Source organism: Electrona antarctica (genome assembly GCF_951216825.1).
Source record: "Electrona antarctica genome assembly, chromosome: 6".
Taxonomy (NCBI): domain Eukaryota; kingdom Metazoa; phylum Chordata; class Actinopteri; order Myctophiformes; family Myctophidae; genus Electrona; species Electrona antarctica.
Genome location: NC_136811.1, coordinates 43,789,758 through 43,815,592, shown reverse-complemented (window position 1 = coordinate 43,815,592; position 25,835 = coordinate 43,789,758). Strand labels below are relative to the sequence as shown.

The window sequence follows — 25,835 nt, the reverse complement described above, 5'->3', positions numbered from 1 at the left end:
AACTGCTTGCCAGTGCTTTGTCATGATGAATGCTTAACTTGTATGGGCGTTAAAGAGGAAACTTATACACAGTGCGTCAGGTATCTATCTATATCCTTCATTCTGTCTCTCATCCTCACCCATCTCTCTCAAACTATACTATATTTATGTATTTGCCTGATCTGCTTCCACTTCTTTCTTATGTTACTGCAGCAACTTTGCCAATTGTCTTTGCTATTAAATACTTTGACCCTGGCGAGTACAAGCAACACAATGCATCACATTGTGATGTGTTGTGAGCTTGCAGATAGGCTACTTGTTTGCTATTTGTCGTTTAACAAAATATATAGGGTTTAAGTGGTTTTAACAAATCCTTCCTTCTTCTACTATTTCTATTGCTCATGGGCACTATCAATCTTGTTAACCTACTGCAAAGTGGTCTCTTAACCTAATGCTTGACCGTCCTTTTGGCCTTGTCTGTCCTTTTTATGTCATTTTCTTGACAAGTGACATAAAGAACCCCCTATGGATTGAAAGAGATCAGAAGTTACTGAGGATGCAATCTGAGAATCCCATCGGCAAATATTCGGGAAAACAGCGACCCCTGTTAACAGTCTGTCTTTAAGCACAACAGTCTGTCTTTAAGCACAACAAGCCCATCTCCAATGTATAACAATGATGTATCTAGTGTAGTTTTAATATTAGAGTATATATAGAGTACGTAGTTCTTATAGTTTGTAAAATGGGATGAGTGAGGTGTAAATTTGAGCATTGCTCATACCACTATGGTAGTCTAATCCAGATGAGCTCATGGAGAAGGAAAGAATCTTGCTGATATGCAGTTTAATGTTGCGCGAATTTGAGAGTAACATTTTACAAAAGAGCTACAGTTGCATGCCATATGATTTCCTTGCTGTATTGTGAAGTGATCTTGTGTTTCCATACATTAATTGATACATCCCCATCATCCATTTGTCTTGTGTTGTCTTGCCTTGAATAATTACTTTTAACTGCATCGTGAATTTAACATCATCTTAATGAAAATGCAACTAAACGTGTGACTTGATCTTTGAGCTAACTTTTAACCTTAACATGTGGGTAATACAATACATTAAAATGCTCATATCAGTGTGTTTATACTGTGATTACCAAAGTAATTATAGTACACACTCATTTGAGTTGGTTAATGTGAAGTGCTACCTATAATTTAACCTTTCATGTTTAATTACAATTCTTCCTTTACCATTTGCTTCCACTAATACAGAAAGCTGCAGAGAAACTCAAAGCGGAAGACAGGAAAAAAATGGCTGAAATGCAGGCCGAGTTAGACAAACAGAAACAGTTAGCTCAAGCTCATGCAAAGGCCATTGCCAAGGCAGAGCAAGAGGCTCATGAGCTGAAGCTGAAAATGCAGGAGGAAGTCAGCAGGAGAGAAGTTGTGGCTGTAGATGCAGAAAAGCAAAAGCACTACATCCAGCAGGAGCTTCATGAGCTCAAAAACCTCTCAGAGCAGCAGATGAAGGACAAAAGCCATCAGGTTGAAGAGGCTCTGCAAAGCAGGGTCAAGATTGAGGAGGAAATCTATCTCATCAGGATGCAACTGGAGACAACGGTGAAACAGAAATCCACGGCAGAGAACGAGCTAACACAGCTCCGCAGAAAAGCGGACGAAGCTGAGAAACTCAGGAAGGCTGCCCAAGAGGAGGCAGAGAAGCTCCGCAAACAAGTCAATGAGGAGACCCATATGAAGCGCAAAGCAGAGGAGGAACTCAAACGCAAATCTGAAGCAGAACAGGAAGCTGCAAGGCAAAAGCAAAAAGCCCTGGAAGACCTTGACCAACTCAAGATGCAGGCAGAGGAGGCCGAAAGGCAAATGAAGCAGGCAGAGGTAGAGAAGACGAGACAAATCAAGCTTGCCCAGGACACAGCCCAGAAGTGTGCCGCCGTTGAGCTGCAGAGCAAACGCATGTCCTACATGGAAAAGACCTCAAAGTTGGAGGAATCTCTTAAACAAGAGCATGGCACTGTCCTGCAACTGCAGCAGGAGGCCACGCGACTCAAGCAACAACAGGGGGACGCCGAAAATGCCAGGGAGGAGGCTGAAAAAGAACTTGAAAAATGGAGGCAAAAGGCCAATGAGGCTCTCCGCCTGAGGCTCCAGGCTGAGGAAGAAGCCCACAAAAAGAGCATTGCCCAAGAGGAAGCTGAGAAACAAAAAGAGGAGGCTGAGCGTGTGGCCAAAAAGAGAGCCAAAGCTGAAGAGTCTGCACTGAAGCAGAAGGAGATGGCTGAGAAAGAACTGGACAGGCAGAGGAAGATAGCCGAGGGCACAGCTCAGCAAAAGCTCATCGCAGAACAAGAACTTATACGCCTCAGGGCAGACTTTGACCATGCAGAACAGCAGAGATCTCTCCTTGATAGTGAACTTTACAGACTGAAAAACGAAGTCAGCGCAGCACAACAAGACAGAAAGCAGCTGGAGGATGAACTGATCAAAGTGAGGAGTGAAATGGATATGCTCCTTCAAATGAAGGCCAAGGCAGAAAAGGAGAGCATGTCCAACACAGAAAAAAGCAAACAGCTCCTTGAGACCGAAGCGGCCAAAATGAGGGACCTGGCAGAAGAGGCCGCCAAACTTCGATCAATTTCTGAGGAAGCCAAGCGTCAGAGGCAGATTGCAGAGGAAGAGGCAGCTCGTCAGAGAGCGGAGGCCGAAAGGATCCTTAAGGAGAAGCTTGCTGCCATCAATGAAGCCACTCGTATGAGAACAGAGGCTGAAATTGCCCTGAAGGAGAAGGAGGCTGAAAATGAGAGGCTCAGACGGCACGCTGAGGATGAGGCTTACCAGAGGAAGGCTCTGGAAGATCAGGCCACTCAGCATAAACAAGACATTGAGGAGAAGATAGTCATGCTCAAGAAGTCGTCTGAGGCTGAGATGGACAGACAAAAGACAATCGTGGATGACACTCTCAAACAGAGACGAATTGTTGAAGAGGAAATCCGAATTCTCAAGCTCAACTTTGAAAAGGCCTCATCTGGGAAGCTTGATCTAGAGCTAGAGCTGAACAAACTGAAAAACATTGCAGATGAAACTCAACAAAGTCGACTCCGAGCTGAGGAGGAGGCCGAAAAATTGAGGAAACTTGCGCTGGAAGAGGAGAAGAGGCGGAGGGAGGCAGAAGACAAGGTAAAGAAGATCACTGCTGCAGAGGAAGAAGCAGCCAGGCAACGCAAGGCAGCACTGGAGGAGGTTGCACGTCTCAAAAAGAAAGCAGAAGAAGCCAGAAAGCAGAAAGAAGAGGCAGACAAAGAAGCAGAGATGCAGATTGTTGCAGCTCAACAAGCAGCCCAGAAATGCAGTGCGGCCGAACAGCAAGTCCAAAGTGTTCTTGTCCAGCGGAAAGAAGACAACCTCATAAAGCAGAAGCTCAAGGAAGAGTATGAGAAAGCCAAGAAGCATGCTAAAGAGGCAGAATTTGCTAGGGAAAAGGCAGAGAGGGAGGCAGCTCTTTTCCGTCAACAAGCAGAGGATGCGGAACGGCAGAAACAGGCTGCTGAACAGGAAGCTGCAAATCAGGCCAAAGCTCAGGAGGATGCTGAGAGGTTGAGGAAGGAGGCAGAGTTTGAAGCCGCTAAAAGGGCACAGGCAGAAGCTTCTGCACTCAAACAGAAGCAGCAGGCCGATGCTGAAATGGCAAAGCACAAGAAACTGGCAGAGCAAACACTGAAACAGAAATTCCAAGTAGAGCAAGAGCTCACAAAAGTAAAACTGCAGCTTGATCAAACTGATTCGCAGAAATCAATCCTTGACGAAGAGTTGCAACGCTTGAAGGATGAGGTTGGCGATGCTGTCAAACAAAAGTCCCAGGTGGAGGAGGAGCTGTACAAAGTCAAGGTCCAGATGGAGGAGCTGCTCAAACTGAAACTCAGAATTGAAGATGAAAACAAACGCCTCACTCAGAAAGACAAAGATAACACACAGAAAGTCCTTGAAGAAGAGGCTGAGAATATGAAAAGGCTTGCAGAGGAAGCTGCTCGACTCAGCATAGAGGCCCATGAAGCTGCACACCTGAGACAGCTTGCTGAAGCTGACCTCAATCAGCAAAGAGTACTCGCAGAAAAAATGCTCAAGGAAAAAATGCAAGCCCTACAAGAGGCATCTAAATTGAAAGCTGAGGCTGAAATGCTACAAAGGCAGAAAGACTTGGCCCAAGAGCAGACACAAAAGCTGCTTGAAGATAAACAATTAATGCAACAGCGTCTTGATCAAGAGACAGAAGGCTACCAGAAGTCACTTGAGGCAGAGAGGAAGAGACAGCTGGAGATTAGAGCGGAAGCAGAGAAGCTCAAACTTCAAGTGTCTCAACTCAGTGATTCCCAAACCAAAGCTCAAGAGGAGGCTAGGAAATTCAAGGAGCAAGCAGATGCAATTGCTGCCCGTCTCCATGAGACGGAACTTGCCACCAAAGAGAAAATGACTGTTGTAGAAAAACTGGAAGGCCAAAGACTAAGCAGCAGCCAAGAGGCAGAGGAATTGCGCAAAGCTATCGCAGGCCTAGAGCGCGAGAAGGCTAGACTGAAAAAGGAGGCTGAAGACCGTCAAAATAATTCTAAAGAGGTATTGTGTCAAAAATGGCATAACAGTGCAGCTTATGTCATTGTTAACCGTCTATCTGAAAACTAACACCATTTTCCCGAATGTTCTTTAATTATCCTTTATTCTATTTATCAAACCTACTAATCATGAAATCACACCCTTTTGATTGTTTAATTCAATTTCTTTGATTTCATCATTACTTTATTATTCTTTTTACGATGCACTTTACATCATGTTGATTATATCCTGGAATGTTGGAATGCTTTTATATTTTCTCGCTTCATGTTTTGTTTTAAAAAATATAAAATTGCGTTCCTTAAAATCATATCAGATAAAACCCAATCAAAAAGTGAAAGCTGTATTTAAAATAGGAAAAAAATAGATTCAATTTCATAATATATTATCTTATTCTGCAAATAGGTTAAAGCTACAAACCAGGACTTATTGTAATGAATAAAACAATTGTGTATTGTAGAGTGGTGTTTATCAACATTTAATCCATACTTATTTTATGTTAATACATGTAGGTAGGTCCAGGGACCTACATAGACCTACATAGATATGTATAGAGGTTATTGTAACTCATAGTGTGACTATAGCAAGGCTAAAATAAAAGATAATTGATCTGTTTTATGTGATGAACAAAAACAATGCAACGCCAACCAGAAACCCACCACCGGAACCCATTTATTTTTTATAAACCGGATTACACGTAACACGGCTCAGTTTAAAAATGAATACCAGACTTGAGGTTAATACAGTACATTCCTAGCACATATTGATTGATTGATTTAATACTTTATTAAGCGTTATTCGTTATTCTGTATTTTCGGTGGTGAGGTGACCACCGCTTCACCCAAAACTACAACATGACGTCACTGAGCCGCGGTGAAGAGCAAACCACCGCTCTCCCCAGCAGAGCCCTTCTCTCACCGTCCACCGCTCTACGTTATTACAGCTCCGGTGGTCACCTCACCACCGAAAATCCAGACTATGAATAGGCCTTTGTAAATGTAAACAGCACAAGGTACAGTCAGACTTGTAGGGTAAACGGATAATACATTGTTCATCAACATAGCATAAAAATAACACAAAAATACACATCATCAACAAATCATCATCATCAACAAAAAGTGTACAAAGGAGAAAAAGGGGGGGGGGGGGAAATGTCGGCAGTGAATGTCGTAAGATCCAAAATGGAAACACGCACACAGGTTGACGGGTGCTGAACAAAAAAGAACATAGAGAAAAAGAACGTAGGATGTCCGCACACCGTTCTTAATAATGCTCCCAGTAGTATTTTATTTAAGATTCAACGTTTCGACCCGGGTTTTCATCAGGAATGAAAGGCAGTGAATGTCACCTCATTTCTATGGGAAACATATGCAGTTGATGGAGGTGGTCTATTGATCCTTTGAGAAATGTAAACCCTGGGGTTGAGTAGGACACCAACTGGTTGACAAGGGCAATACAGTTAGGCCAATAGGCGATTAGATCCCTTAGATCCACCATCTTGGCTGTAGTTCAGACCATAGACATATAAAGGCTAGATGACGCAAGGCGGAGTCTCCGGCGTCGTTCACCGGTGGCCATCTTGCTACAGTCCTACGTTCTGTGGTAGCTGGTGATCAACTCAAACAAAAAGAACTCGCTCAACTTTTGACGGATTTACAAACGGTTTTGTTTATTACAAACGTAATCAACGTGGCTATGATTCAGGATGTTTATCTGCTGTTGTTTTTTATATGAATGTCATATAAAAGCATATAAGTATGCTGACGTCTCTGATGTTTATAACAAACCAAACTGTTTGGAAATTGGTAGAAAATTGAGCAAGTTATGGTTATTTTAAAAGTACATGCCCCATAGACACAATGTTATGAGCGGGCAAGCTACCTAGTGAAGCACACCGCCACGTAGTTGACGTCGCTCTCCATTGGCCAGCAGCAGCAATTACCTTTCTTCATCAGGAGAGGGAGACAATGGACATTAATTGTAGCTTTACGATCCACAATAATAGACGACGATAAAAAACAAAGGGTAACATAACATTGTTGTTTTCTGTTCTTTAAGTTAGTTGGACAATTTGTTTCTATTACAGATTTTTACATTTTCGTGACCTTTGACATTAAATGACTCCTGGCAGCCATCACGTAAAAAATCATAACAATTATGCACTTGGTAACTGCTTATGGAATTTTGGCATGCTGATATGTATGGGCATAAGGTTTTCAAAAACCATTGCAAAGTAATTTGACTCACCCCCTAGTGGTCGGTTTTCAATGAAACCATTGGCATTTTATGCTCCCCGGCAGCCATCGTGGACGCCATCTTGAATAGATGCCTTTCTAGTTGTTCGTTTTTCGTAAAAGTTATTTAGCACACCCGATAGTAACAGAATCCATTGAAAAATCTCTTCTATGGGATTTCAACCATATACTGACATATTTAGTGGTTTCATTGCAAACCGACCACTAGGGGGGAGGCCAAATTAGTTTGTGATGTTTTTTGAAAACCATATGCCCATACCTAACACCATGCCAAAATTCAAAAAGTAGTTACGAAGTGCATAATTGTTATGATTTTTTACAATCCCAGTTAATAGGCATTTTAGCTCATGGACGCCATCTTGAAAACGATGCCTTTCTGGTTGTTCGTTTTTCCTAAAATTTGAGTATGTTATTTAGCACACCCAATAGTAACAGAATCCAAAAATCTATTTCATCAATTATTTTGGTTTTCAACCATACTATATACATCTAATATTTGAGTCTGTGCAAACTAGGGGGCACGCCCAATGAGTTTGCACAACTTTGCACAGCTTTTTCAAAACCTTATACCCATACCTAACACCACGCCAAAATTCAAAAACTAGTCACCAAAAGCCAAATCTTTACAAGTCTGCACCAGGTAGTCTATAGGGACCATGGACCTTTCCTAAAAGTTTCATGTTCATTTTATTCTGCCCTTTTGCCATAAAGTCGATAAACAGAGAGCCTACCGGGAAGGCATACCCCTCCCCCGTTGGGCCATGATAGTTAATTGTGCATTAAGCAATTAGGAGCTAATGAAAACCATTTAAGAAGGGATGTTCGATCAGTCATGTTTTTAACAATACCTATCCAATAACATCTAAGCATTATACAATGATAACAATAACAGAATTAAAAGGAAAAATCTGCAGATAGTTGCTATCCCCTATAACTGCATGAAAGCTCCTGGATATCCTATATTACATAATATTACACAAACTAGCTATTGTAAATGTCAAATTAATCAATAATGCATGGCCTATAATATGTCCTAAAATGTTAACATAATCTTTTGTTTTACCGACAAGCTTCCATTGTTCTTTTAGCATTTTTCTTAGCTGCAGAGTGATATAGAACTGTACAAAGGCAGACTTCATCGCCATGGTATACCACACCTATCAACCAATCAGATTTAAGATTTTACCAACCCGTTTTATAATTGTCACCATGCTGTAACGATCCATATATTTCCTTGTAAGTTGTTCCCAAAACAATGTTGAATTTATCGTCATAAATACATCATAGGTAGAGTCTACATAATACACAGGCATACACTGTATGTCCAGGATGTCTATTACAATACTGTATGCAATGTCCCCCACAATTTAAAATCATCTATGCTGCCCTAAAAAGCCAATAAGTGCAGTAACTATGTTTTTGGACACACCGACTTATTTGTGTATCCCAAAGTTCAAACACTTTTAAACCCATTATCGGACAATTGTTTTTTCCAGTAGTTACAGCACTTTGGCTTTGTAGGGCAGTATGGGTGAAAACATTACACAGAAACAGTAGCCGCTCAGATCCCACTCCTCTCTCATACTATACTACTACTATACTACTATACTACTACTATACTATTGAACCGGGATGTACAGTGTAAGATCACTCAAGTGCTATTTGTAGTCTGGTTGTGTGTGTGGTGGTCACAATGTCACCACCAAAAAAGACAAAAGCAAAAGCAAGACAAAAGACAGTTGTCTCAAAAAATATTAGTTAGGCCCTGTTTACACGACAACGGTTTCCATAGAAAAGGGTAAAATAAAATATCAGATGTGCCCCAGAAAGGCATTTCTGGGGGTTGCAAACGGAACAAACTCTTCCAGAGTCGAAATCTTCGAAAACGCTCCGCCCTCCCATCTCCATGTAAATGGGCAAAAGGATGAATCCGCAAAACGTGTGACATCATGGCTCACGTTGACTCACAGTACTTTACATTAGTGTAGAGCTGTAGGCAATATTTTGAGTTCCTAGGATGAGCAAGTGCTCCCTCGCCCCACTCATCCTACGAAATTTAAATGTAGCGAGCCGCTGCATTGGTTAATGTAAACAAAAGCCTTGTGTGTGGTAAAGTAGGGAAGTGGTTCTAGTATGAATGCGTGGTCTATCTGGTCTATCTGGCAGTGTGTCACTGCCACCTAGCCACCTGGCATGCACACTACATCGTTTTCTATCACTGTTGCAAACGCAGAATAAAATGTGAGGACGGAACGGGACTTTGCCGTTTTCTCTAAGACCGTTGCCGTGTAAAAGTGGCCTTATACTGTAATAAGTGATTTGTGGCATCAAATAATGTGTATAAACCATTAAAACCATTCATCATTAAATACATTTATTATCACTGGCAACGTTTTCCAAAATTCACACTTTATAAAAAAATGAAGTAACTGGTAATCCTATTGCTATTTCACCTGCTGATAACGGGTGCAGTACTTTAGTTCGACTAGTCATTGGTCCGAAAAACGACAACCCACCTCAAACCCTAACCTAACCATAACCGCAAGCATGCGTCCGAGGTGCGGACGCATGTCGAACCAATGCTCCGTCGGACCATAGTATGCCTCCCGCTGATAACTCTACATAACGTAACTATAGAGCTAAATTAATGTATAGACGTTTAAAACCGGTTTAGTTATGTTAACTCAATAAAACTAAAAATAATTATAATTATCAAAGAAAATAATCCAAACATTGATTAGTAAATTGATAGTGTGGCCCACTACTTCATACCAGACAGCACTGTCTATATGGGTTCGTTGGGAAATATGCTCTAACATCATTAAAAATCCATCGGAAATTAAAAATACATAAATTCCATTAAAATGTCATTAAAACAAAACTGTTTAAAAAGTAACCCCTGCCAAAACAAAAACAAATCTTATATTGGAACACAATGGTTCCATAAAATATTTAAATTTGATTATGCATAAGCACGGTGCATTGTACAAATTATACCTAAGAAATTAAATCAAGCTGAATGTGTGGAGAATATGCCATACATCATAAAAAAACATTTTTTTAACTTGATTTTGTCTTTCCTCCCATCAGATGGCTGATGCCCAGCAGAAACAAATGGAGCAGGAGAAGACGTTACTCCAGCAGACATTCCTGAACGAGAAGGAGATGCTGCTGAAGAAGGAGAAACTCATAGAGGATGAGAAAAGGAAGCTGGAGAAGGAGTTTGAAGAGGAGGTCAAAAAGGCCCAAGCCCTCAAAGAGGAACAAGAGCGCCAGCGAAAGCAAATGGAGGAGGAGAAGAAGAAACTCCAGGACACCATGAACGCTGCCCTCAACAAGCAGAAGGAGGCTGAGCAGGAGATGCTGAACAAACAAAAAGAGATGCAGGAGCTGGAAAGGCAGAGGCTAGAGCAGGAAAGGATCCTGGCAGAGGAGAACCAGAAACTGCGGGACCAACTGCAGCAGCTTGAGGAGGCTCGGAAAGCATCCGAAAAGGTCCCTGTGAAGGAAGTAGTCCTAGAGACGACGGTGATGACGACAAAGAGCGTTTTCAATGGTCAAAGTGCCGGCGATGAAGTGGACAGTGTGGTTAAAATTGATCCCTTAGCCTTCGATGGCATACGTGATAAGGTCCCTGCAAGCAGACTCCGTGATCTGGGTCATTTGAGCAAAAAAGACTTTGATAAACTGAAGAAAGGCAAAACAACTGTGCAAGAGCTTGGCGAGAATGAAAAACTGAGAAACATTCTGAAAGGGAAGAACTGCATTGCTGGTCTGTTGACGCCATCTAAGCAGAAAATATCAATCTATCAAGCATCGAAAGAGAAGAAGATCACTCCAGGTACAGCCATGATACTCCTGGAAGCCCAAGCAGCTACAGGATACATGATTGACCCCATAAAGAACCAGAAACTCACTGTGAGCGAAGCTGTCAAGGAGGGCCTTATTGGCCCTGAACTTCACAATAAAATGCTTTCTGCTGAGAGGGCTGTTTTAGGCTACAAAGACCCATACACCGATGGGAGAATCTCTATCTTTGAGGCTACGAAGAAGGGTCTGATTGAACATGATCAAGTCATTAGAGTCCTTGAGGCTCAGATAGCTACTGGTGGCATCATTGACCCTATTAATAGCCACCGTGTTTCAATTGAAACAGCTTGCAAACAGGGACAATATGACACAGAGATGAACAAAATTCTGGAGGATCCCTCAGACGACACAAAGGGATTCTTTGACCCCAGCACACAGGAACCGTTGACATATGCTCAGCTGATGGAGAGGTGTATCACTGATCCAGACACCGGTCTGCTTATCCTGCCAATCACAGATAAGGCTGCTCAGTGCTCTAGGATTTACACAGAGGAGGAGACCAAGGAAGTCTTCAACAAAACAACTGTGGCTATGCCATTTGGAAGATTCAAGGGTAAAACAGTTACTATCTGGGAAATCATTAATTCTGAGTACTTCACAGAGGACCAGAGAAAGGACCTTCTCCGCCAGTACAAGACAGGCAAAATCACAATAGAAAAGATTATCAAGATTGTGATCACTGTAGCAGAGGAGAAAGAAAAGAAGAACGAAATTGCCTTTGATGGCCTGAGAGCCCCTGTCCCTGCCACTGAGCTCCTGGAATCCAAGGTCATTGACAAAGATCTGTACAACAAACTGCACAAGGGTAATACAACAGTGAAAGAGGTGTCTGAAATGGTGCCTGTCCACAAAGCACTGAAGGGTACAAACTGTATTGGAGGCGTGGTTATTGACTCAACAAAGGAGACAATGTCTTTCTATCAGGCAATAAAGAAGGACATGATGAGGGCAGGACTTGCTTTGCATATGCTGGAGGCACAAGCAGGAACAGGATATGTGGTCGATCCTGTAAAAAATCTGAAGCACACTGTCGATGAAGCTGTTAAAGCAGGTGTTGTTGGCCCCGAGCTACACGAAAAACTCTTATCTGCAGAAAGAGCGGTGACAGGATACAAGGATCCATACACTGGAAAGACTGTATCTCTCTTTGAAGCCATGAAGAAAGATCTCATACCTAAAGAACAAGGAATCCGTCTGCTTGATGCACAGCTGACCACAGGCGGCATCATCGATCCAGTGAAAAGCCATCGAGTCCCACATGATGTTGCATGTAAGAGAGGCTATTTTGACGATGAAACTAACCAGATTCTGCACAACCCCACAAATGAAACAAAGTGTTTCTTTGACCCCAACAAACAGGAAAATGTCACCTACTCAGAGCTATTCAAGAGATGTGTCACCGACAAGAACACTGGCCTCCAGCTTCTTCCCCTTTCTGATGAAGCCATCAGCACAAAAGAGGTGCAGACATACACTGAGGCACAGACCAAAGAGGCCATGAATAAAGCAACCATAGAGCTTCAGTCTGGACCATTTAAAGGAAGGAAGATGACCATCTGGGAAATCATTAACTCTGATTATCTCACAGAGGAACAAAGACTTGACCTTATCAGACAATACAGGTCAGGCAAGGTGACGATTGAAAAGATCATAAGGATTGTCATCACGATTGTAAACGAGAAAGAGGCCAAGAAACAAGAGCAGTCCAACTTCAAGGGTCTCAGAACTCCTGTCCCAGCAAGCTCCCTGTACGACTCAAAAATCATTGACAAATCCACCTTTGACCTATTGAAGCAAGGCAAAACTACACCTAAACAAGTCAGTGATAATCCCAATGTCAGACAATATCTCCAGGGTTCTGACAGTATAGGCGGTCTCTATTTGGACTCAACAAAGGAGACAATGACCATCTATCAGGCTATGAAGAAGAAGCTTCTTAGACACAAGACAGGGCTTTCACTTCTTGAGGCCCAAGCTGCCACTGGCTTCATCGTAGATCCATTGAGAAACCAGTGTGTGTCGGTAGATGACGCTGTGAAATCAGGACTTGTTGGGCCTGAGCTACATGAAAAACTGCTCTCTGCTGAAAAAGCTGTCACTGGCTATAAAGACCCATTCACGGGTGAGAAAGTCTCTCTCTTCCAAGCAATGCAAAAGGACCTCATCCTGAAGGAGCATGCCATGCCACTGTTGGAAGCACAGATGATCACGGGAGGAATCATCGACCCTGTAAACAGTCACCGTGTCCCCATTGATGTTGCGTACCAAAAGAATATTTTAAACAAAGAAACTGCCAACACCCTCTCTGAACCATGCGATGATACCAAAGCTTTCTCAGACCCCGAAACTGATGAGAGTGTAACATACAAGCAGCTGAAAGACAAGTGCACAAAAGACCCCGAGACAGGCCTGCTTCTCCTCACACTGTCTAAGCCTCAGTCTCCGTCTCCAACTGTTGTGGAGAAGACATACCTCTACACTGAGGAACAGACACATGATGACCTGACCAGTACCCAGATTGATCTTCCAATAATTGAAGGTCTCGCTGATAAGCAAATGAATCTTTGGGATGTACTGAACTCTAATCTACTCCCAGAGCGGGAGAGAGAGAGGCTCATGGCCGAATATCGCTCTGGTAATATCACTAAAGAACGCATGATCATCATCATTATCGAGATAATGGAGCAAAGGGAGATCATCAGAGGGGAGAGTGCGACGTCATGTACCACAATCAGGCGGAGGATAACTATCGAAGAGCTGTACAATGCCCGCATCATTGACCTGGAGACGTACAATCTCCTCAAACAAGGCAAGAGGAACATCCAGGACATAATGGAGCTGACCAGTGTGAAGCAATATCTGTATGGCACAGGATGTGTTGCTGGGGTCATGACTGACTCCATGTCTAAGATGAGCATCTACCAGGCAATGAAGAGAGGCTTCTTGAAGCCAGAAATTGCGCTCAGCCTCCTTGAGGCACAAGCTGCCACAGGATTCATTGTTGATCCAGTGAAAAATGAAACTCTCACTGTTGATGAGGCTGTTCGTAAGGGTGTTGTTGGCCCAGAGATCCATGATAAACTGCTGTCAGCTGAGAGAGCAGTCACAGGATACAAAGATCCATACAGTGGAAAAACCATCTCTCTCTTCCAAGCAATGAAGAAAGATCTTGTACTGGAGGAGTATGCCCTAAAAATGTTGGAGGCCCAGACTGCCACTGGGGGCATCATTGATCCTGAATTCCAATTCCACCTCCCAGCAGATGTTGCCACACAGAGAGGGTACATCAACAAGGAAACCAATGAGAGACTGAATGATTCTGTGAAGGGATTCGTTGACCCTGTCACTGAGGAGAAGCTGTCATATGCTCAGCTGCTCAAGAGATGTAAATTTGAGGGTGGGCTTCGTGTCCTGTCCCTGGGAGACAAGAGGCTTATGTTCAAGGGACTGAGGAAGCAAGTCACTATTGAGGAGCTGCTTCGGTCACATATCATTGACCAGGAGACTGTCACTCAGTTGAATGAAGGTCTCATTTCAGTGGAGGAAGTTAGCACCAGACTATCACGATATCTTGAGGGCACAAGCTGTATTGCTGGTGTTTATGTAGAGACCACTAATGAGCGTCTGTCAATTTACCAAGCCATGAAGAAGAATATGATCAGGCCAGGCACTGCCTTTGAATTGCTTGAGGCCCAGGCAGCCACAGGGTATGTCATCGACCCAATCAAAAACCTCAAACTGACTGTCGACGAGGCTGTCAGAATGGGCATTGTCGGTCCAGAATTCAAAGACAAGCTTCGCTCTGCTGAGCGTGCAGTGACAGGTTACAGAGATCCCTATTCAGGCAAGACAATCTCCCTATTTCAAGCCATGAAAAAGGGGCTCATCTTGAAAGACCATGGCATCCGTCTCTTGGAGGCACAGATTGCCACCGGTGGAATCATTGACCCTGATGAAAGTCATCGTCTGGAGGTCGAGGATGCCTATGAACGTGGACTCTTTGATGAAGAGATGAATGAGATACTGACAGATCCATCAGATGACACCAAGGGCTTCTTTGATCCCAACACCGAGGAAAATCTAACTTACCTTGAGCTCATGGAAAGGTGTTTTACTGACCCAAACACTGGCCTGGTGCTTCTGCTTCTCAAGGAGAAGAAACGTGAAAGGAAAACCTCCTCCAAGTCTTCTGTGCGTAAACGCAGGGTTGTCATTGTGGACCCAGAAACAGGCAAAGAGATGACTGTGTATGAGGCCTACAGGAAAGGACTCATCGACCACCAGACCTACCTGGAGCTTGCTGAGCAAGAGTGTGAATGGGAAGAGGTCACCACCACCTCCTCTGATGGTACTGCGAAATCGATTATAATTGACAGAAGGTCAGGAAGACAGTATGATGTTCACGATGCTCTCACACGTGGTCTCATTGATCAGAAAGCTCTCGATACATATCGGTCTGGAAACTTGTCCATCACAGAATTTGCAGATATGCTCTCTGGAAACAGTGGGGGCCGCTCTCGCTCATCCTCTTTTGGGTCGACCACTGGCTCCACCTCCTCTTACCCCATGAGCCCCATACCCACCATTAAAGCACCAGCAGTCATCTGGAATGACCCAGCAGAAGTGACCGGCCCCGTAGCTGGAATCCTGGACACAGACACTCTGGAGAAGGTGTCGATCACTGAGGCTATGCACAGAAACCTGGTAGACAACATCTCGGGTCAAAGGTTGCTGGAGGCCCAGGCCTGCACAGGTGGAATAATTGATCCCACAACTGGGGAGAGATTCACCGCCCTTGAAGCAACTGAAAAAGGTCTTTTGGATAAAGTCATGGTTGATCGCATCAACCTGGCCCAGAAAGCATTCAATGGATTTGAGGACCCCAGAACCAAAACAAAGATGTCTGCCTCCCAGGCTTTAAAGAAAGGCTGGCTGTATTATGAGGCTGGGCAGCGCTTCCTTGAGGTTCAGTATCTCACTGGTGGACTTATTGAGCCAGACCTTGAGGGCAGAGTGACTTTAGATGAGTCCATCAGAAAAGGCACCATTGATGCGCGCACTGCTCAGAAGCTGAGAGATGTCAGTTCTTACTCCAAATATCTAACATGTCCCAAAACCAAACTCAAAATCTCTTTCAAAGATGCCATGGACAGAAGCATGGTGGAGGAAGGGTCTGGTCTTAGGCTGCTCGAGGCCTGCTCACAGTCCAGCAAAGGCCTCTCTAGCCCCTACAATGCTAGCGGGCCAGGGTCTCTCAGTGGCTCCCGGACCGGCTCCAGGACTGGATCGAGATCCGGCTCTCGGAGAGGCAGCATTGATGCTGGCTCTGGCTTCAGCATGAACTTTTCATCCTCCTCTTTCACCTCCAGTTCCGCCGGCTACAGCCGCCGATTCTAACCAGGATTAGTTAACCCTGGCCCTTAAAGCACTAGCAGTTAAAAGGCCAATAAGAACATGGGGACTCATCAATTATGATGCCAATGCACACTACAGTTGCATAATTCATGAGAAATAGTTTAGGTTAAAAGATACATTATTTATTCTGCTATGCACGTGGTCACATTAAGAAATGGCTTGGTAGCTGAAAATTTAGTTATTTCATATAATAGATATCTAAACCCATGCCTTACATATCCAGCCTTAACTGCTAAGAACTGCGAGAAAAGTTAATATTGAGCATCAAATCAATTTCTATTTTTGAAAGAAATACAGTGAATTTCTTTTTTTTCCCAAGTGACCACAACTGATTTTATAGTTTGCCTTTTATTCTTTTTAACAAAACTTGTATACTTACGCGTCTGAAACTAATATATATATATATAGTATGTACTTTGAAAAGAGATATTTTTCCAGTATTCCTTCTTTTCCTTTGACACATAAGAGTATCTTCTATTTTTTGTTATCCTTTTGATGATAGACAATGAGATATGCCAACATAGATATACTGTAGTGTTCAACATTATGTAGATGCCTTTACATTTTGTAAATGTTTGTATAGAGGTTGGCCCGATTTCTTTTAGTTTCATCTGGCTTAGCCAGCTCCTCGTCGAGCAGAATACAACTGTAAGACAGGAATAGTACACTACCACAATAAAACACTGGAAAGAGTGCATCCATTAAAATTATGTGGACCCCCAACCATCATTCACAGCCATTCTTACAGTGCACTCATGTCCCCTTGCCAGTGGACTTTAACATCCCATCTGTTCATTATATCATTATTGTATACACTCCATTACTGGACAACCAATTCAACCTGTGTTCCTGGTAAACTCAGTCCCAAGGTGGTGTAAGGCTTGGTCCTGCTGTCCCTGACCTGCAACTGTTGTTTAGGTTCTTGTAAGTTGCTATTTCTTTCTTTTCTTTTTTTGTCTTTACTCATCTGTTATTTTTTGTCAGATTATTATTTTCCTGTTTCCATTCCCCCCACCCCATGCAACTCGCTTGTAACTTGCTTTAGCAGGCAAATCATTTGTGTTCCAACTTTATTATTGCTATGTATTGATGACAGTGTTGTTTTTGGCAGCACATTTCTATTTTAGTTGTATTCATATACGGTAGTCTGAGTGAAACTTAATTTAGTTTTAGTGACATTTTAGTCACCTGGAATGTTTTAGTGTTAGTCTAGTTTTAGTCGACTAAATGTCATGAGATTTTAGTCGACTAAATCTACAGTTGATTTAGTCGACTAAAATGTATTTTGGCGGGCCTTGATGACGTTGTAATGGCTGATTTTACACTTGCTGAAAATAGCCGATCTACACTGTGACGTGTTATTCAGCTATTTTCAGCATGTAAAATGACTTATACTGGATCTCTTGTCCACTAGTCCCTCACTAACATTTTAGTCTAGTTTTTATTTGTTGACGAAATTGTCAATATATTTAGTCTTAGTTATAGTCATGGCTTAGTTTCCATTTAGTCTTTGTCGGTGAAAAAAGGTAGTCGACGAACATTTTTCGTCTTAGTATTAGTCAACGAAATCAACACTGATTGATGAATCTGTATTTCTTTTTAACAGCTGCCCCAACCCTTCAGCATCCACCATGGGACTGATGGGAGTTCACATACTCAATTAGCAGGGGCTTACGAGCCAATCAACTTGGATGGATTCGTGAGCCCACATCACCCTCACCCAGTTATGCAGGTAAACAAACTATATAAAAGTCAGTACCACCAAATCCATTTGACATCATTTCTTTATTTGCATGTTCATCTATGCTTTTTTTTTTTTTTTTTTTTTTTTTTTTTACAAATTTCATCTTTTGTTGTCTTTTTTATATGATTTGGTTTGATTTAAAATCATAATTGTGTTTTTTATTTATTTTTGTTTCTAGATCTGCCATTGAGTATGTCCTTTCTTCCGTTACACATCACATTTGAAGAAAGTTGAGACTTGTGAACCTGACACCATCTTGGGATGCATTAGGAACAATTCTTCATCCATCAACTTTCTGTATTTAATCATTACTTGAATATTAATGCCAATCATTATGTCCACATATTTCTTTTGGAAAAGCTGGCAATGCACACATGTGTGGACTTTCATGTCTGTTATTATGAAGATGAACTGTAGCCATTGTATATAGTGCATCTTCATGTATGTAGTCTTAAGTCCACTAAGTAGTTATTTTTCTGTAATGTCTCACTGTAAATTCAGTCAAAACCAAAGTGCTAACATTATTTTTTGAGAGATGTGCCATTTGTTACAACACACATTGCATGAATGTATGTTTTATATAGAAATACTACATTTCAGTTGACAATTTGCTACTCATTTTCTTCAGAAACTGAAAATGATTTTGAAGCATTACCTTTATTTTTGCTTGAACTCTTTTCCTGTGCCAAGTATTTCTGTTCTGCTTTGAATGTGTTTTACCACTGTAAATCCTTTATATTCTGTTTTCATTTTTCATCATGTTTTTGATATTATTATGAATTTGCCCTGCATGTTTTATTAACTTTACAAAGAATGTTTTGGGTAAAGTTAGATGTAAAATAAAGAAAGTACGTGGAAATGTAACTACTCAGTAACACTTGTTTTTATATGCTGTGTTAAACGTTAGCAGCATTTAATTAAAACTAACTGGTTGGATATCATTATGAACAGATATTTGCTTTGAAAGGCATGGTGAGTGGATTCTGTTGTATGTTTTAAAGATAACACTATAATGTAAATAAATGTGCTTTCAACAACTACGCTTCTCATTCATATAAACACAAGATAAACAAGGAAACTTGTATTTAGCTAGTGAACAATGTGTATTGATTTAACTCAACCACACATCTCTAGAAAGAGCCACAGGGAAATCTTGACAAGCCTGAATATAATTGCTTTTAGTTACCACAAGATGGCACTGTAACATTCATTTACGTATTAAATTCACCCTCAAATAAGTGAGTCTAAAGTAAACTAAAGAAAGACCGATTATCTGACACAACACCGACACTAAATTGATTCTTTCATCAGTGTTTATTGCATACATAAGCCTACAACATGAATCATGGCATATTAGTGTTAGTCAGTACAGTAGCCACTAGCCATGCATTAGCATTTTATCTTTTGACTGTACCATTTGTGTGTGCCAAATGTTAGCCCACACGTTTGATGGAAGAGCCTGTCATCGCCAGCAATGGGACATTCACTTCACAGAATTCTTCCCTGAGCTCCCTTGGCGACTCAGACCTCACCCTTTCCCTCCCAACCCTGTACCCTCCATCAGAACCAGGAGACAGGGAGGTAAGGACACTCAGAATGGAGTAGTAAAATGTAAATAGTAGGCAATAGTAGCAATAGCATCATATGACATCACAGACGGATCATAATTGTACTTCGCCATACAACTGAGTTGCTTCTACCAGATGGGCTAATTGGTTTTCACCCCAAATACGATGTCTCATGTTTTTCATTCCAAAATCAGTTACAAGCTAATGTAATCAAATAAGTGGTGCAAGCATGCCAGGGGTCGGCAATCTTTTTGACATGATCAAGTGCCATGTTTTAATTTTCTTCAGTGTGCCATGTCAACATTAAGTTAAATTATTGACACCACATCAAAATTAAATATTTATATAACTGATTTTGATTGTTCATAGGCTAGCCTATACATAACTACCTTTATTTTCTTCTTTTGAAAGAGTTTGAATGAATGTAGAATTATGTGCAGAAGGCTATAGATGTGAGGGGACTTAATTAAACTGACTTTATATTTCATTTTAAAAGAAGAAAAACACACTTATGCCCAGTGTGCCAGTGATCACCCAGCTCCCCTGTGCCAATGTTGGCATCCATGCCTAGGGTTGCCTACCCCTGATATAGGATAACCTTAGGAGTAAAATAAATTTATAGCCTACATGCTTACCATACATTCTTCAATTAGTGGCTTTATTGTTGCCTCTTTCAGGATGAAAGAGATACTTTGTTTGGGTCACCAACGCTTACATCAAAGGATCAGACATATGGGTATGGCAATTTTATGTTGTAAAAGATACCTTTTAATAGATGACTGCAGTCAGTGTTGGTGAAAACAGTTTGATTTAAAACTTAGGCTATATACATATATATATATATACTGTACACCAATATGTGTTTGGATTGAAATAAGCACTGGATGTGTGTGATTGTGTCATGTGTGGCCTCTTAAATACAACATGACCACCAACTGACAGGCCAGACCCAACAAACAGCTTGAGATGACAGTTGGTTGATTGTCTCAGATTTGTCGCCCAGTGTGTCTGGAGACTCTGGATGTGCCAGCAGTACAAAGACACATATAGGCCTATATGTACATGTGGAATGGGCTCTGTGCGCAGTGGAAACTGTCTGTCTGCTCTGCTGCGGACACACTCAGATGCAACAAGCTTCCAGGCCAACAGAAAACAGATGCCTCGGATCTAATGATGCATCTTTTAGCCATTTTCCTTGTTAAGTGAAGTCCATATTGATTAGGTACATTATTTTGGCAATTCGCTTCAAGGGAAAGGCTCGCTCGACTCAAGGACAGTGTATAAGGGTTCAGGCGTATCCTGGGTGGCGGGTGCAGATTCAGATTCATAGAAGGAGAATAAAATCTGCACTCTCAGTAATAGTCTTTAGGAGTCTTGTTTAATAATGATATAGGATCCGCAGCAGCAGTCAAACCAAACAGGCGCGTTTCGGCACGCAGGCCTTCGTCAGTGTGGGAATTTTGTACATTATTTTGCCAATGCAACTTGCAATTGTGGAATTGAGTCCTGGCTTATATTACGTTAGGCTGTCTATCTCTTCATCAACCTTACTGCTATATGCTAGTGCTATAAGATTATGGACAGATATTAATCATAGGTATAAGATTATGTACAGACACTGGGATTACAACAGTAACAAAATAAGGAATTACACTACGAATAAAAAACGCCACTGATTGTTTGAGTACAGTGATACAGTAGACTAGTGTTATTATTATTGCCATTTGATCTGTGTAATCTCTAGTCTACACGTAGGCCAATAGCTATTATGTAATAGTCCTCTCTGCTTCAGGAGAGACACAGAGGACCAGAGCCAGTGGCAGTGTGAATTCAGGGAACAAATCAGAGCCCTCAGGCACTGGCTGAAGAGCATGGAGATGAGATTGCCCCCTCAGGACACCACGGTCAGTTGGGCTGTACTATATGTCTCAATGTATTCCTCTATGCCTCTCTCTCGTTCTATACCTCTGCCTCTCTCATCACAGCACTTGGTTCACTTCATATCGATTTATCTTTTCTTCTCATGCGCTTCAGTCATCAAAACGTCCTCGATACCGTACATCAGCCTGCTCCATGGGGCTCATTGTCCCGACACCAAAGCATCACTGAGAGCAAGATGAAGAGCCACCTGGGAGTGCTTGCTAAGAGAAATGGCCATCATTAAATGCACAGAAAGTTTGTGTAAAGTTGTTATCCTTTGATATGATGCTCTCAGGACTTGACAATAGCTGCCTCAGTTCCTTGTGCGGCAGCAGGCGGTTTGTGTTGTAATTGTGAGGGCTGGGTGGAAACTGAAGAAGAGTACAAATGTGGCCAGTCAGTTGTGTCGAACCTCATTCATTTAATCCACTGTCCCCATGGTGTGGGGTAAGCATGCCTAGCAAATGCTTTTGGATCCACAGAGGGTAATGCTGTCCAAACAGTAGTAAACTGCAAAGGAGGAGAGAGGGTGAGAGAGAGAGGGGGGGGGAAGGGGGGGTGGGCGACAGAGAGAAGTATTCTTTGACAATGAGAATATGCAAGAATCATAGGGAAAAAGGAAGACAACATGAATGCATTTTTATGTGTTGCAATAAACATGCATAAAGAAAACAACAAAGTCAGCACACTGCTACAGTATACTTTCTCCCACAGTTTATTGTAAGTATCGGATGGACGTTTCAGTCACGTCTGGATCTTCTCCAGCAATATACCGTATACTGTCTCACACAGAGATGTAAGAAGAAGTGCAAGGGATTCTGGGTTTTAGGATGCAGACACATGCATAGACGGATCCTGAGGTGGTCCTTCAGCATGTCCTGCAGTGAGACTTCTTTAGGATAAGAGCGACTGCAGGGTAATCAGGCTCCATTGTGCCAGTGCTGGACAGCCAGGCTCACCAGTGTGGAGGCCCTCGGCACACATGAGCGAACATGCTGAAAGGACATTAGACTCAGATGGGAGGATGAGGCAAAACGAGAACGAAAAGAAAAAGCAGGAGCTGGCAGCAAGAGCTTTTTGATGTGGCCATCGAGGAGGCGTTTGTTGTACACGAGTTACTGTTTATATGTTTGGGATGACAGTAGAATGGGTGTGTTGTCTTGTCTGTGTTGTGTTGTCTGATTTTATGACTCAACATTGAGATAATGAATTCAGCCTTTTAAATAAAGGTCATTGTTTCTACAGTATATTGCACTATTCGGGTAAGCGCACTCCAGTTGAAAGTTCAAAGCCAAGCAACAAAACATTTACATTGATTACAGCTGATTTAGCAGTTAAGATGGTAAGGGTTCTTTGAATATCCATAGTAAATGGTTGGTCAACCCATTCAAATGCTTTGTGCATTCATCACACAAAAGGATTAAGTGTCTTTGATGTATTTTATTGTTATAAATTGGCTTTAGGTGATTTAGTGATAGGGTCCATGCAAGTGCTCCATTGCCCTGATTGTTTGATTGATTTATTGATTGTATGGTTAAGGAGCGACAGATGACCGAATGAAATGAGAGAATGTATTTCTCAAGCTAATGCATTCTCTGATGAAGCCCTACTGTATATCAAATGTAATAATCAATGACTAGGGTGAGTTTGGGGAGATATCCTTTTGTAAGAAATTCAATGTTGTCAAATCACTAGCCAGAAAACCGTCTGTTTTCTTTGGGATGCACAGGCATGTCTTAAGCCGTATTTTTAAAAAAATGTGAAAATTGCAGATGTGCAACAAGCCAGCTCACATTGTGTCATGATGCGACATTTTGAACTTGTAGATCTGTTATTTTTTGTTTTTTAAATTTCCTGAAATGTTTTCATTTTATTTTTGAATTTCTTTTGAAATATGCCACCCACTATATGGACGCCCGGTTGAAGGTGTCTAAGGAGTGTTGTGAAATGGAAGGTTGTGGCATTTTGGAGAGCTTTGGTTTCTGCAACCTTTTATCTTTATCGCACTGCATCCGACCACAGACCTTTGTCATGGTAATGCTGTCAGTCTGCTCCGCTGCTGGTCCCAGTCTGGGCCTGGGGGACTCGTTAGTTAGGCGCATGAATGAGGACATCCCCCTCGTACAGACCCTTCAATAAGCACACAGGAGAGAGAGCTACACACCTGCTGTTCAGAGCACGCTGCAGCACATCTTAACCTTCTTAACCCAGTTAGAGCAGGGTGGTCCGCTAAATGAAAGACCTATCTTATGCTTCGTCGTGCGGACATTGTCGCGCAGATGTAGCTAAATTGGCTGATGTAGGCAGCTAAAATAGCTCACAAGTCAGTGAAGTCACAACGCACCCCGAATGCACAACGTTGTGAGGTTGTAGATTGGCTATTTTCACTATTTCTGAATATAAATAAATGATTGAATGTTTTTTTTTACTAAAATAGGGATGGGTCTGTGGGTTTTTTAAATATTTAACTAAAGAAAAGTATTAACAAGTGCTTGTGACTAAATAATAACTACATATATACAGTTTCAGTTATTTTCCCCATTTCCTGAAATCCGCCAGACACCAACGATATGGAATGCCACTCGCTTTAATATTGCACAAGGTCACCCCCAAGCTATTTTGTTCTCCCTGGGGTCCTGAGGGATTATGAAGTATAATTTCAAAATAAATCAAGTAACCAAAACAATGTCAGGCTGGTTTTATGTAATGTCTGACTCTGATTAGTTTTATGTCATGGTAGCACTTTCACTGCTTCACATGTTCCATGCACAAGACAGACAGGTTTGTTTATTTTTTTTTTTGGCTAGATGAGTCAATAAAGACTGCTACTCTTGATTAACAACTTTTCATCAACTTTACCTCGCCTTTCAAAAACACGTCCGTTGAAAACACTGTAATGACGTAATAAATTATGTCACTGAGAAGTCGAAAAGGCACTCAGTCTATTTGGACAGTCGGATTAGGGTCAAAAGTTCTTGTGCCTTTTCAGTACCGCCCGCCCCCTTCACCGATGAGGAACTGCTGAATAAAGACTCTCTGTGTCTTAAAGCGCTCTGGTTTCCCTGAGGTTGTGGCAGACGATGCATCCCAAATAAGCCCGTACACACAACCTACAAACAGGATTGACCGGGCCCAGCAAGATGGGGTGAAAGAGCATAGCTTATTATCCTTCCCCTCTCTCCTCCTGACAGCCAGCAAACAGCATCCCTGCCCTCTTATGCGGTCATAACCTGTGGGAACAGAGGCCTGTTTTCACTGCCGTGGATCACCTATAGACTATATAGGACTAAGGATGAAGTTCGGTCAATAGCAGGGTGGAAGATAAACTGTTTACAGACTCAAACGGGAGGTTTTACACCCCAATGGTTTATTTTCTATTGCTATAGGCCTGTCATGCTTACAGAAACAATTCTTATCTCATGCAAAATGAAGTAATGTGTCTACTCTGTAAGAGTATTTCCATTCAAAGAGATTTTCCATTCAAAGAGATGGTTATTGCCACATTACAGCCCCGACCTTTGTTTGCCGTATCCCGTTGTTGAATGGAAGATCGGGACTCATCGTTATAAATCCTGTCTTTGAAATCTAAGGAAGAGTTGAGTCAAACACGGCTTGATGATGTGGTTGAACCCTCCTAAATCGTCTTTTCCTCAACCAGTGACTATGAGTCCCAGTATCCAGCCAGCCCAGCCGGGTCCAGGCAACCCAGTGGGGAGGACAGCCAAACCCCACATTTTTCTGGGAAGCAAGCTCTTCTGGTGATAAATGACAGTGTGCATGCTGAATGGTGCTTCTGCTCTGACCCTTATAAGGGACCCCCTTCTTGTTTCATGTCTCCTGAAGAGGGCCTAATTACCATGTACTGTGGAGGAGCCATTGAGGTTTTATTTAATTTGAGGGCAGAGGAGCACGGGAGATGGTGGAGGAGGGGAAAACAAGCCTGTATGATTAATCTGTATCAGGTCCTCTGGCGCACACATGGGGCTATGATCAAATTCGGTCACCCCATTCACAGCTAATTTGGAATCACATTCATTTGGGAACGCCCCGTGTTACATCTCATTTTGGAGACGATCTTATCCAGAGCAACTTAACAAACGGGAAAAGGGGCGCCCAGTGGAGCGCAAATCTCCTTCTAGAGGCGGGCTTCACTATTTATATAAGACAGTAACGTAAAACTGGAAAATGTCCGTCTCTGTGTCAGGTGCGAGTGCATGCATGCTCACGCACTGTAGTTGTGCAGGCCGGGTCGGGTGTACAGTATATTGTCATATTTAGGATGTTAGTGTTATCATACTTGGGCTTTAACTGAACGGTCATATACGGTAGGTGCACGGCCTCTTTCTTTGTATCTCACTCTCTGTGTTTTAGTGTCAAGCCCACTTGTGCCGGAAGGACAGGGGCATTGTAATTGGTTAGTCCCAGTGGCACCGTCAGGGGGGGGGGGGGGATGTCATGACTAACATTGTCGT

The 25,835-nt window shown here is 42.2% G+C and overlaps 1 protein-coding gene across 8 annotated transcripts in view; it reads left to right on the top strand.

Annotated features, from left to right (window-relative positions):
• LOC306925634 (plectin-like) overlaps positions 1-18,912 on the top strand; it is a 158,096-nt gene extending 139,184 nt beyond the window's left edge. For 7 of the 8 annotated variants that reach the window (XM_079504585.1, XM_079504584.1, XM_079504583.1 and 4 more), the window contains 4 exons: positions 1,244-4,597; positions 9,937-17,055; positions 17,738-17,863; positions 18,054-18,912. In XM_079504585.1, the coding sequence (XP_079360711.1) occupies positions 1,244-4,597; positions 9,937-16,113 (9,531 nt within the window). In that variant the 3' untranslated portion in view covers positions 16,114-17,055; positions 17,738-17,863; positions 18,054-18,912. The remainder of the gene's footprint in view (positions 1-1,243; positions 4,598-9,936; positions 17,056-17,737; positions 17,864-18,053) is intronic. The other variant, XM_079504587.1, reaches the window with a different exon arrangement.
• Positions 18,913-25,835: the final 6,923 nt, after the last annotated feature.